General features: G+C 37.2%; 1 protein-coding gene across 8 annotated transcripts in view; it reads left to right on the top strand.

Annotated features, from left to right (window-relative positions):
• Positions 1 to 11: 11 nt before the first annotated feature.
• SPATA7 (spermatogenesis associated 7) overlaps positions 12 to 12,812 on the top strand; it is a 30,143-nt gene continuing 17,342 nt past the window's right edge. The window contains exons 1-4 of one of the 8 annotated variants that reach the window (XM_036991749.2): positions 12 to 176; positions 6,753 to 6,827; positions 8,712 to 8,807; positions 11,860 to 11,901. In XM_036991749.2, the coding sequence (XP_036847644.1) occupies positions 158 to 176; positions 6,753 to 6,827; positions 8,712 to 8,807; positions 11,860 to 11,901 (232 nt within the window). In that variant the 5' untranslated portion in view covers positions 12 to 157. Of the gene's footprint in view, positions 177 to 6,752; positions 6,828 to 8,711; positions 8,808 to 11,853; positions 11,902 to 12,812 lie in introns of all 8 variants that reach the window. The other 7 variants (XM_017655428.3, XM_073242011.1, XM_017655429.3 and 4 more) reach the window with 7 other exon arrangements.

Raw genomic sequence — 12,812 nt, 5'->3', positions numbered from 1 at the left:
CCCGACGCCGCGCCGCCGGCCCTTAGCAACCGGCCTGGCGACGGGCTCCGTTGAGCTGCTCCTCTTGCCCGTCTGCAGCTGCTGCGGCTAGCCCGGCCCCGGAAAGGACCGAAGGGGACCCAGGGTGTCCCCACGGCGGCTGCAAGAGGACCTAAGCATGGATGGCAGCCGAAGAGGTAAAGGGCCGCGTTCGCGGGCGATCGCTGCCTGGCGCCTAGCGGCGGCCGGCGCCCTGAACCTCCGGTCCTGGATCCAGGTCGCGGGTGCGAGGGTGGAGGCCGCCCCTGGGCGCTCCGGGTGCCCCGATGAGTTGCCAGTGTGACCTAACTCTCCAGAGCCCTCACACAGGAAGAGGCTCTGCTTGTCCGTTGGGCAGGTCCGCTTCTTTCTCAGAATTCGTCGCCCTGACTGCAGGAAGCCCGGTCCCATGAACTCGGGGTCGTGTATTCTTCCAGTAGAAGGCTGTTCCGTCTACATTGAAACTGTGTTATTTACTGTAGCCGCCTTCATTAATTACCTTGGCTAGATCTTCCGGATAACTTGAGGCAGCTTATTCATCAGCACGTAACTGCTTCATGTGCTTTGACGTGATGGAGATGGCTTCTTTCCTCAAAACTCATGATCAAACCTCTGCTAGCTTCCAGCGTTTTTTTCTGCAGCTTCCTTACCTCTCTCAGCCTTCATAGAGTTGAAGAGATTTAGGGGCCTTGCCCTGGATTAGGCTTTGGTTTAAGGCAATGTTGCTGATTTAATCTTCTATCCAGACCAAATTTTCTCCCTATCAGTAATAAGGCTATCAGTCCCTCTCCTCCAACACCAGATGCAATGGTGTATTTTTTCCCTACATATATGTATAACAATAACAATATTATACATAGCAGTAATAGTAGTATAACTTCATTCGCTTTCCTGGACCCAGTTCCAATATGTGTTAAGTATATGGGACACACACACACACACACACATATTTACACCAAGCAATTCTCAAACACCCGCAGGGTATTGGAGAGCTCAACTCAGTTCTGATGCTAGCTGCCCTGACAAAGCATTAGATTTCCTAGATTAAGGGCTCCATCCTACAAGACTGATCTCCACCCTCCACTCCAGACTCCAGTCGCAAGCCCCAGGCAGTTTTCCTGTGCTTCTGACCTACCAGCTACAGATTGGAGGTTCCCACGCCCTCTGCCTTAGTTTCCATGAATTTACTAGAGCCCCTCACAGAACTCAGGAAAACACTTAAGTTTGCCAGTTTAATAAAGGATGCAAATTAACAGCCAGATGAAGAGATACACAGGGCAAAGTCCCAAATAAAGGATCTGCTATTCTTCTGGAGCTTGGGGCCTGTCTCAGTGGCACGTGGAGGCTTTCTTGTTCCCCAAGCATAGAAGCTCTCTCCTAGTGAGAAGCAGGATCCAACCCAGCAGAGCAGAGAGAGCAAGCAGGGTTTTTTTTTAACTCTTGTCAGGGCTTTTGTGAGGGCTTCATTACATAGTCAATCATGACTAAATTATTTACCCTTGACTGATTAACCTCCAGCCCCTGCCTCAGGGTGAGGGTCCAAAAGTCTCTCATTAACATGACAAAACACCCATGTCACCTTTAAGACTCTACAGTGTTTTCTGGAACTGCAGATGACCAAATTTACCTGGGAAATACATAGTCGGATGACCGACTATGTATTTTTTAAAACTCATTATATCACAAAGGCTGTTTCACTTTTCTTATTCATGTATTCACTGGAGTACCACTTTTAATTTTCTTCAAGAACTTTTCCTTTGCCTTCACAACTTGGCTGTTTGGCACCTAGCTTTCAGCCTGTCTTGGCTTTTGACATGCCTTCATCCCTAAGCTTAATTAATTGCTAGCTTTTGATTTAACTTAAGAGACGTGCAACTCTTCCTTACACTTGAACAATTAGAGGCTATTGTAGGGTTATTAACGGGCCTAACTTAAATATTACATCTTAAGGAATAAAGAGGCCTGAGGAGAGGGAGCAAGACAGGGAAACAACCAGTCGGTTGAGCAGCCCGAACACACACAACACTTATTAAGTTCATAATCTTAATATGGGCACAGTTTGTGGTGCCCCCCCCCAAATTACAATAGTAACATCAAAGATTTGATCACAGATCACCATAACAAATAGAATAATGAAAAAGTGTGAAATATTATAAGAACTACCAAAATATGACACAGAGACACAAAGTGAGCAAAGGCTGTTGGAAAAACGGTGCCAGTAGACTTGATCAACCTAGGATAGCCACAACATTCAGTTTATAAGAAATGCAATTATCTGTAAATATAATAAAATGAGGTATGCCTGTAACAGACTTAGGAAGTTCTTGATTTGTTTATTGAATAATTTTTTAAATTAGCTTCATGTCAAAATGTAAAAAAGTTTATAGTTTTATAACTTAACAAATTTAATTAGCTTCATTTTTAGGACATTATATAATTTATAGTGTCAAACATTGTTACTGATTTTGAATTTGTAAGATAAATGTAATGTTTATGAAGTATCTGGGATAGTCAGTTCTCATATACCATAATTATTATTAAGAGGAAATCATAATTTTAGCCTAGCTAAAATACTTAATTGAAAATAATACACTTTCTCAATTTCTTAGATTTCATTAAGAGGTTACCTTTGATGATTACAGAGCACAAAATATTAAGAAAATTAATACTTTATTAAAGTAAATCTATTTAAAATTTTTTTAAGTAAAAAAAAATTATTTATTTTCTTTTTTGTCATTTATTCTCTCTGACTTAATACTAAGCTTTCTAGAGATACCGGTTTTTCATTTTTCTGTGAACTATGGTGAAACATACCTACATTAGAAAAGAATTTGGAGGGGATAAAGTATATACAGTTAAGATATCTTCTTAGCTTAATGTCCTATAATAGCTTGGAGCGTGGTTAAAGTAATGAGCAATTTATATTGACCAAGATAGTGTGATGGTTAAAACTTAGGAGCTAGTCTTTCTGGGGTCAGATCCAAAATCTGTCTCATAGTTGTGTGATCTTGGGCAAATTACATTCTTTACCTCTGTGCTTCATCTCTAAAGTGGGAAGGATGATTGTACCCATCTCATAGGATTGTGTTAGAGAGTAAATGAACATAGAGCTGCAAATCATTTAGAGATGCTATTCATTCAGCTGCAAAAAAAAAAAAATCATTATTAGAACAGTGCCTGGCACAGTTAGTACTCAGTAAGTTAGCATTTGACTACAAGTAGAAAAAAACCAATTCACACTGGCTCAAGCTAAAATGGAAATTTTTTAGTTTCTGTACAGAAAAGTCTAGGAAGGATGGAGCTTCAAGCATGCAAGCATGTTTAGATCTAGGTACTCAAACGGTATTGCCAGGAATCTGGCTTGGTTCCACTTTCCTTTTTGTAGGCTTCATTCTCAGACAGCTTCCCTTTTTATGGTGAAAAACGGCCACCAGCTGTACCAGACTTACCTATGCCCAACACTGAGTTTAGCAAGCCCATTGCAACAAGTATCTCTTCCTTAAGATTTCCAGTAAAAGTCCCAGAATTATGTCTCATTGGCTAGACTTGGGTCACGTAGTTATTCCTCATTCAGTCAACATAGCTGGCTAGATTTGGGTTCTCTGCCCGCCTCTGTGTAGGGGGATAAGCTCTAATTGAACCACCTGGCTAAGAGTAAGCGAGAAATGGTTCCCCAAAGGCAAATTGAGGTTCTGTTTCCAGATAAAGGGGCATTGCATTCTGGGCAAGCAAGTCAAACACTTCTTCTTCTGGACAAATTAGGTTTACTTGAGAGTTTGTTGGTTGGGGTGCTTTGTTTATGTTTGTGTGTTCCACATCAATTCCTTTTTGGTTCCCAGACCCGATTCCAGTGTGTGTAGGGGGAGCAGGTTGGGGGTGGGCGGTCTTCCCACGGAGGACACCAAGAGGTTCTCAAACACCAGCAGGTGTTTCTGATGCTGTCTGCCCAGGGGCAGAACCAAATTCCGCAGGTGAAAGGCTGCATCCCACAAGAGTGCCCTCCACCCTCCACTATAGACTCAAGTTGCAAGCCCCAGGCTGTTACCTGTGCTTCTGACCAATCAGACACAGATTGGAGGTTCCAGTGATCTCCCCCTTAGGTTTTATAAATTTGCTAGAGTATCTCACAGAACCCAGGAAAACACTTACATTTACCAAAAAAGATACAAGTTAATAGCCAGACCAAGATGTTGTCAGGCAGCTGCATCTGGGCAGGTCTCTCCCTGTGCAGTAGGTGAAACCTCAACCTGGGCTGGGGAGGGTTCTTGAATGAATGAGAAAGAACTCTCAGTAGGTCAGGTGAGATAGGTAAGGAAGGGAGTAGCAGGGAATGGCAGCTGCCTTTCAGGCAGCAGAGAGTAAAGAAGATCATAAAGAGGAAAGGGAAGCTCATTGAACACCTGCTTCTTTGCATAGGGCAAATCCCTTGCCAGCTCTTAAAGCCAGGAGAGAAAGAGCATGACGACCAGCTGCAGTCCTGTCTGGGTCACCCAGGCGAAAGGAATTGCAAAAGCCCAAATCAGAGATCTCAGGAGCCCTTCCCTACTTATCCAGATTAGGGCAGAGAGAGTGAAGACTTGTGCTTAAGTCTAGAAAATAGAATGAAATAGCAAAGTAACAAAGACACCATTGGATGAGCGCAGACAAAACGCAGTAATTTGAGCAGAAAGGTCTTTAAGGCAAAAAGTACATGCTCCAGGAAAGGCGATTGTGGGCAACTTCAGAGATAAGGTACTTATAAGGGTTTAGGATTCTGTCCTTTAAAGCTTTCAAGAATGGGGCAAAAGGACAGGGGAGGAGGGGACAATGTAGGCTTGACTTGTGGTCTCATGATGTCTCTCTCCAGTGAGAGATATTATGTCGCCGTCCACTACTAGTCCTCTAGATATTCTGTAAGATAAACTTAACACAAGGAATGTATTGATCCTGTTCTCCAAGATAGTGGTTACCCTCAAGCGCTGGGAACATATCAGGACTGCTTGCCCTGCCTTAAGATAGATTGTTGGCTGATTACCCAAGAATATGTTAGGAATCTTACCTCCTAACTCTGTTTTGTTTTGTTTTGTTTTGTTAATGGAATCTTAGCCTTAAGATGGAGTTCCTCCTGTTCTTACTATATTGTGTATATCTTGGCATTTTTCATCATAGGCAGGAAAAGTCAATCATGATGCTTTTTGCATGCACCTGCCCTACCTCAGATACATAGAGTAAGGTTCTAAATAAAGGAGCTTCTAACCTCGTGGAGCCTGTGGCCTGGCTTGGTGGCACATGGAAGCTTTCTGGCACAGAAACACTCTGACAGAGAAGCAGGTGCAAAAAAAAAAAAATGAGAGAGAAATGCTCTTCTCGTGGGTTTTTATGAGGGCTTCATTGCATAATCACGTTTGACTAAATCACTGACCACACGCTGATTCAACCTGCAGCCACCACCCTTGGGTGGGGGTCTAAAAGTCTCTCTTTAACTTAACAAGACACCCATTCATCTTTAAGGCTCTGAAGTGTTTTCAGGAGCTGTGGACAAAGACCAAATATTCCTAAGAAATATAGTTGTGGTCATCTGAATGACCAAACGTATATTTCTTGTAACTCATTATATTGCAGTTCAGGTCTCAGACCCCCTTCTTTCCTTGTAGAAACTATGCTAATTTCATGACTTTTGTTATCAACTCAGATGGTATCACCTTGAGTTCTCTTTTCCTAAGTAAGTTAATTTTTTTCCTTCCTGCTCTGTGGCCTGTAATGTAGAAATAGATTCTTAGATATTCTTATCTCAAGTTGTTTTTCAATTTTAGTTCTACTATCTTGATACCTCTTTTCCTATTTTCAGTCATGCGTATTTCTTCCAGTTTTATCTGTGCTCTCCCCACACCTTTAGAGCTTATAGCAGCCAACCTAACAGCAGATTGGCCAATTCACTCTCTTAAGACATGTCTTGGGGATATACTATTCATATTTTACATGCAAAATTACATTAAACTCTGTGACTCAGCCTTCTTATCTTGGAGGCTCAAAACACAATCACTTTTGGGGGACAGAAATTATTTTGTGATGAGGTATATATCTTATTTTCTGACAGCTCATCTGGTCTGAGAGATAAGACACTAACTTTAAGAGCGATAGTGAATTTTCCATTGCTAAAAGTGCTTTTAAATATAAGATATTCAGATAGGATCCAAGCAAGTGGGATGGACTAGTTGAACTTTAAGACATCTTTTAATCATAAAGTTCTGATTCTGACACTTTTATATGCTTATTTTATAGGAGCAGTATATTATATAATTTCTAGTTTATTAATCTACTTTGTGAGAGGATTATATTCTTAAAATTATTTTTAAGGGCATAATAGCCTCTGATTAACTGGAAAGTTAATACATGCATAATAACTCAAAATCTCAGTTCTGTTATATCTCAGAATTATTTAAAAATCTGATAGGTCAGTGGTGTACAGAATAATGTCATTATATATCAACATAATTTATGTATTTATCATTTTATCTAATGAAACTGAAGTATCAGGGTACAACTGTTTTGAAAATAACTTATTTTCTTGAAAGAGCCTTTTATGTACAGCAGAATTGTTATCTGCTATATCATATTGCTGGTTAGAAATAGCAAATAAAATTTTAATTGATTCTGGTAGTTATAGCAAAGATGAGTTTATTATTTTTTTAAATGTTTTTGTCTTTGTGAAAGTTGTGCTTCATTTATCTTAATTCATGTTTTTTTGTTAAAAGTCAGAGCAACTTCTGTTCTTCCCAAATATGGTCCACATTGCCTATTTAAAGGACACTTGAGCACCAAAAGTAATGGTAAGTGAGGTATTACAGTGGTAAAAAAAAAAATCATTAGAAGATTGACTACGTGTCTCTTTCCTCTATTTGTATATTATAGGACATGATGGAAAAACTTCATTTAATCAATATTTGAGCTTCATATTTTTTATAATATGTTATAATTAACTATTATGGAAATTCCTGAGAAAATCTTGAGACTGGAGAATGTAAGAGTCCATTTCAAACCGGAGGAAGACCTGGCTTCCTCTGCTCCCTGCTGCAGCTCCAGCCCAGCTCTTTGCTGGCTGACTACACTGGCTGAAGGCATGCCTTCCTTGTTAAAATGGCAATTAGGAGGCTCTTAAGGACAGGGCGCTGAAAAGGAAAAGCTGTTCAGAGAAAAAGAGCGCTGAAAACATGCATTATGTGTCAGGAGCAAAAACTTACAGGCCTCCTGATCCAACTGGATTTCTAAATCTTATGAAGGGAAATCTGTATTTTCTGCAGTGTTTCACATTTTTAAAAAATTGTTAATGTGAACTTTAAATACACTTTTATATTTATAGCTTAAAAATTTTGTTTTTAAACAAAATAATTCAGTCTTTTTTCCTTATTTACATGAAAAATCTTTGATAGTGCCTCAGAAATATGAAAGATCATATTTTCTGTTAATTCACTTTTAGTAAAGTATATACATAGAGTCAGTATCATAGACTTTTTTTTTTGAGAAATTTTAAGTAAAAAATTAAAAGTGGATTTAAAATATACATACATAAAAAAAGCAGGAGAAAGAACAATATGTAATTTGCTCACTTTTTTTAAAGAATGTGTTTGCAGAGTTCATATAGGCGCAGTGTTTCTAAGTATGAAGCTGCTGGTTCATGTCTGAATTGCATCCTATAAGCTGTGTGACCTTGAAGATCTTACTCACATCTTGGTGCTCCTGTTTCTATGAAAAGTTGATACTAATGACTAAATGAGTTTTACATGCAAAGAGTTTAGAGCGATGCATGCATGGTATCTATTTCAGTAAGTGTTTGTTGCAGTAATAAGTAGTAGTGTCAAGCTTATTGTTATTTACATGCTTATATTATGCATAGAACTTTCCTGGAAGGATTCATCAAAATAGTAGCAAAGTATACTGGGAGGTAAGACTAGAAATCAGGGCTGGAAATTCGTTGGTTTTTTTCAATCTGTATATTCCATTTTAGCTGTGTATTACATCTCGAAAACTTCTTAATGTCTGTAAAGTTATGCCTACAATTATGTTTTATACACTTATACTTGTATATAAATGCTTAATTGTTTCTAAGATTTCTTTTAAACAGTTTTGATGAGGTCAAGAAGTTTAATGTCATGGAACATCTACTTGATTTGTACTGGTCTTAGGCAAGGCCTACAACTTTAAGAAGAATGCAGTAAACTGATTTGCGGACCTATTTTCAGCTGTAAAATCAGAAGTTTTCCTTTCAGAATGGAATCTTTGCATAGAGTTTTGGAATTGGGGATTTGTTTGATTTCCCAAACTGCATGTATTCAACTACTAACAATGCTAACATTATTTTATAATCAGGCAGATGGCTGAACATTTTTAGTTATGAGATTAAGGCTGTTGATAAGAAATAGTTTTGTAAGTGCAGTGATGGATTTTATTCTAGAATCTCTTCCTGAAACTCTCAGGCTTGTAAAAATTATTCTCAGAAAGGTTTGAACCCAAAAAGTCAATGATTCATCAGTTATCAGTGCAAGATTAAGGCCAGGAGATACTCAGTCTCACAGATAATAATAATGTCAGCATCTCATGGTTAAATTTCAGAACATTTTATCAAAATGAGCTTAATAATCAGTAACTTGTTCTTCTGATGATGATTTTTATATTAGTTTTAAATATATAATGATTAAATATGTTTTAATTTTTAGCTTTTTGCACTGACTCCTCCTCTCTCAGACTAAGTACTCTCCATCTGGTCAAGAATCACATGGCTGTTCACTATAATAAAATCCTTTCAGCCAAAGGTAAAAATGTGCAAATGTGAACTTTCTGTACCCAATTTAAGTCTTCAATTTCACTTCTAATTAGAGTGAATCTGTAGCAAAAATGAACACATTATACAGTTGACCCTTGAACAATGCAGGCATTAGGGGCACTGACCCCCATGCAGTTGAAAATCCACATATAACTTTTGACTCCCCCCATATTTAATCACTAATAACCTGTGGACCAGGAACCCTGGTAACATAAACAGTCAATTTACTGTTATTTTGTATGTTATATGCATAGTATACCATATTCTTACAAAAAAGCAAGCTAGAGAAAAGAAATTCTTTTTTCAAATTGTCTCAAATCTCATTTTCCAGTATATTTATTGAAAAACATCCCTGTACAAGTGGACCTGCACAGTTCAAACTGGTGTTCAATGGTCAACTGTATCTGAATGGGTTTGTGTTCAGTGTAGTGAGATACTAACTACTAACTAACTCTATATATACATAAAAAATACAGAATGCCATTTTTATTAACTATACTTGAAGTGTCTATAATGCCTGTGTTATTTCATTTTATCCATGTTATCCCAAATATATTTTTGTGGTTAAATAATCTTAATGCAATAAAAGTTTATAATCTGCTTTTTGGTTTTCAAATCTAGTTTAAAAAGTTACACAAAGAAGATGCTTACTACTATTTTATTATTTTTTGCCAGCTTTAATGAGATATAACTTAAATAAAATAAAATGCACTAATTTTAAGTGTACAGTTAAATATTTTGAAAAATATATACTTTTGTATAACCACCACCACAATCATGCTGTCACACAGGAATTCGCTAACTATAGCTCAAAAGCCAAATCCTCCTACCACCTATTTTTGTTCCGCTTGTGAACTAAGAATGATATTTATATTTTCAAGTGGTTGGAAAAAATCTAAAGAACAATATTTTGTGACATGTGAAAGTCATATGAAATTTGAATTTCACTGTCCATAAATATAGTCACATTCATTCTTTTACATACATCTATGGTGGCTTTTGCACTAAGAAGCAAAGTTGACCAGTTGTGACAGAGGCCATTTCACTTTGCAAGGCCTGAAGAATTTACTATGTGTATATTCACAGCAGAAGTTCACTGACCTCTGATGGAGAATTTTCCATCACTCCCCATAGTGCTTCACAAGTAGTGTCTTTCCCCCACTTCCTGGCAACTGCTGATCTGCTTTGTGTCACTCTAGTTTTGCCTTTTCTAGTATTTCATATAAATGGAATCATTCAGTATGTATTGTTCTGAGTCTGGCTTCTTTCAGTTAGCTAATGCTTTGAGACTAACCCATGCCGTTTTGTGTATCAGTGTTTCTTCCTTGTTGTTGCTAAGTAGTATTCCATTTAATGAATATACCACCGTTGTTTTCAGTTCACCAGTTGGTGGACATTTGGCTTGTTTTGACTCACTTTTGGCCATTAGGAATAAAGCTGCTATAGTCACATACAATCTTTGAACTTATGCTTCCATTTCACTTGGATAAATTTATTTACTAGGAGTGGCATTGTGGGGCAATATGGTAAATGTATGTTTAACTTTATAAGAACTGCCAACCTGTTTCCCAGAGTAGCTACCATTTTGCATTTCCATCACTTCCAAATCCCTACCAACACTTCCTTTTGGCGGTCCTTTTTCAGCCACTAGTGGGCGTACAGTATCTCATCAGGGTTTTCGTTTGGGTTTCCCTAATGCCTAATGATGTTGAGGAACTTTTCTTGTGCTTCTTTGCCATCTATATATCTTCTTTAGTGAAATATCTATTCAAGCCTTTTGCCCATTTTTTTAAGTGGGTTGTTTGTCTTTTCAGTATTAAGTTGTGAGACTTCTTTATTTATTAAATACAGGTCCTATTGTATCGGATGCATGTTTTGAAAACACTTTCTCCCAATCTGTGACTTTCCTTTTCATTTTCTTTTTAAAATTTTTATTATGAAATAATTTTAGAAAAGTCACAAAAATAGTACAGAGTATCACAGAAGTCCTTTATCCAGCTTTCCCTAAAGTTAAAATCTTACATAACCATAGTACAATTATTAAAACCAAAAACAAATATTGAATACAATACCATTAACTGCATACCTTATTGAATTTCACCAGGTTTTCACTAATGTCTCTTTAAATTATTTTTATTTTCTCACTAAAAAGCTAACAGTTTTAAAATGTTCATATTCATATTTTATGAAGTTTATATTTTAAATAATTGGAAAATCTAAAGAAAAATAATATTTTGTGACATGTGAAATTAAGTTCAACTTTTCAATTTTTAATAGTTTATGCTTTTCATATCCTGTGTAAGAAATCTGCCTAAACTTAGGTCACTAAGATTTTCTTACATTATTTTCTTCTAGAAGTATAAGTTTTAGCTCCTACATTTAAGTTTGGGACCCATTTTGTGTTGGTTTTTGTATATGGTATAATGTAAGGATCAATTTTTTGCCTGTGGGATATCCATATATTCCCAGGACTATTTGTTGAAGAGATAGTCCTTTCCCTTTTGATTACCTTGACTCTTTTTGAAAGACTGTTAACCATATGCAAGGGTCTGTTTCTGGACTTATTCTTTGGTTCTATTGATCTATAGTCTTTATTACAATAATGTATGTACTGCCGTAATTACTATAGTATTATAGTAAGTCTTGAAATCAGATGTAGGTCCTCCAATTCTGCTCTTTATTTTCAAGCTTGTTTCGGGACTCCAGTTACAAGTATGTTAAGTGCATGATACAGATAGTTAAGGGATGCTCCATCCTGTTATTTTCCGATCTTTCTTTCCTGTTTTATTTTAAGTAGTTTTTCTTGCTATGTTTTCATGTTCACTAATATTTCCTTCTGCAATATATAATGAGCTGTTAATCCCAACCAGAGTATTTTTTTATCAAGGATATTATGTTTTTTCTCTCTAGAAGCACCAGAAAAATCAAACCAAGGATTTGCAGGTTCTGGAAATTTTTGTGATTTCCACATTTGATATTTGTTGTCATTTATAAATGTTAAGAATATTATTAAATACTTTACTTTTCTCTGTCAGCTGCAGTGGACTGCTCAGTTCCATTGAGCATGAGTACCAGCATCAAATGTAAGTGATTTTTGACATACTGCCTTTTTAAGAAAATTATGGTTAAACTACATATATCATTAAATTTACCATCTTAGCTATTTTTAAATCTACGGTTCAGTGGCATTACTTATATTCATATGGTCATGCAACCATCACTACTATCCATCTCCAGAACTCTTCTCAACTTTCAAGACTGAAAAACTCTGCACCCATTAACCAATAATTCCTCCACTCACCCTGGCAACCCCCATTCTACTTTCTGTCTCTGTGAATTTGACTTTGACTGCTCTAGGGACCTCATGTAAGTGGATTCCTCTAGTGTTTTTCCTTTTGTGACTAGCTTACTTCACTCAGTAGAATGTCCTCAGGGTTCATCCATGTTGTAGCCTGTGTCAGAATCTCTTTCCTTTTTAAGGCTGAGTAATATTCCATTGTATGTCTATAGCAGCTGCATCATTTTGTTTCTGCGTCCATAAATCAGTGGATACTTGTATTGTTTCCACCTTTTGGCTGATGTGAATAATCCTTCCATGTACCTGTATGTACTAATATCTCTGAGACCCTGCTTTCATTTTCTTAGGTATATACCCAGAAGTAGATTTGCTGGATCATATAATTCTATTTAACTTTTTGAGAAACCACCATACTGTTTTCTACAGCAGCTGCGTCATTTTACATCCCCCTCAAAAGAGTGTGTGGGTTCCAATTTCTCTACATCCTCCCCAACACTTGTTATTTCTGGTTTTTTGATAGTGGCCACCCTAAAGGGTATTGATGTATTGTCTTTTGAGGAAGAATTTCTAACTGTTAAAAATTATCCATAAATAAAAGAAACTTGGATTGTCTTTCTAAATTTAGGAACTTAGAATTGAGCCCAGGCTTTGCCACTAAATTGCCGTGTGACAATTTAGTAACTTCTCTGGATGAAT

Source organism: Manis javanica, chromosome 8, assembly GCF_040802235.1.
Source record: "Manis javanica isolate MJ-LG chromosome 8, MJ_LKY, whole genome shotgun sequence".
NCBI lineage: Eukaryota > Metazoa > Chordata > Mammalia > Pholidota > Manidae > Manis > Manis javanica.
The sequence above is the reverse complement of the archived record's forward strand: the minus strand, read 5'-3'. Positions and strand labels throughout refer to the sequence as shown.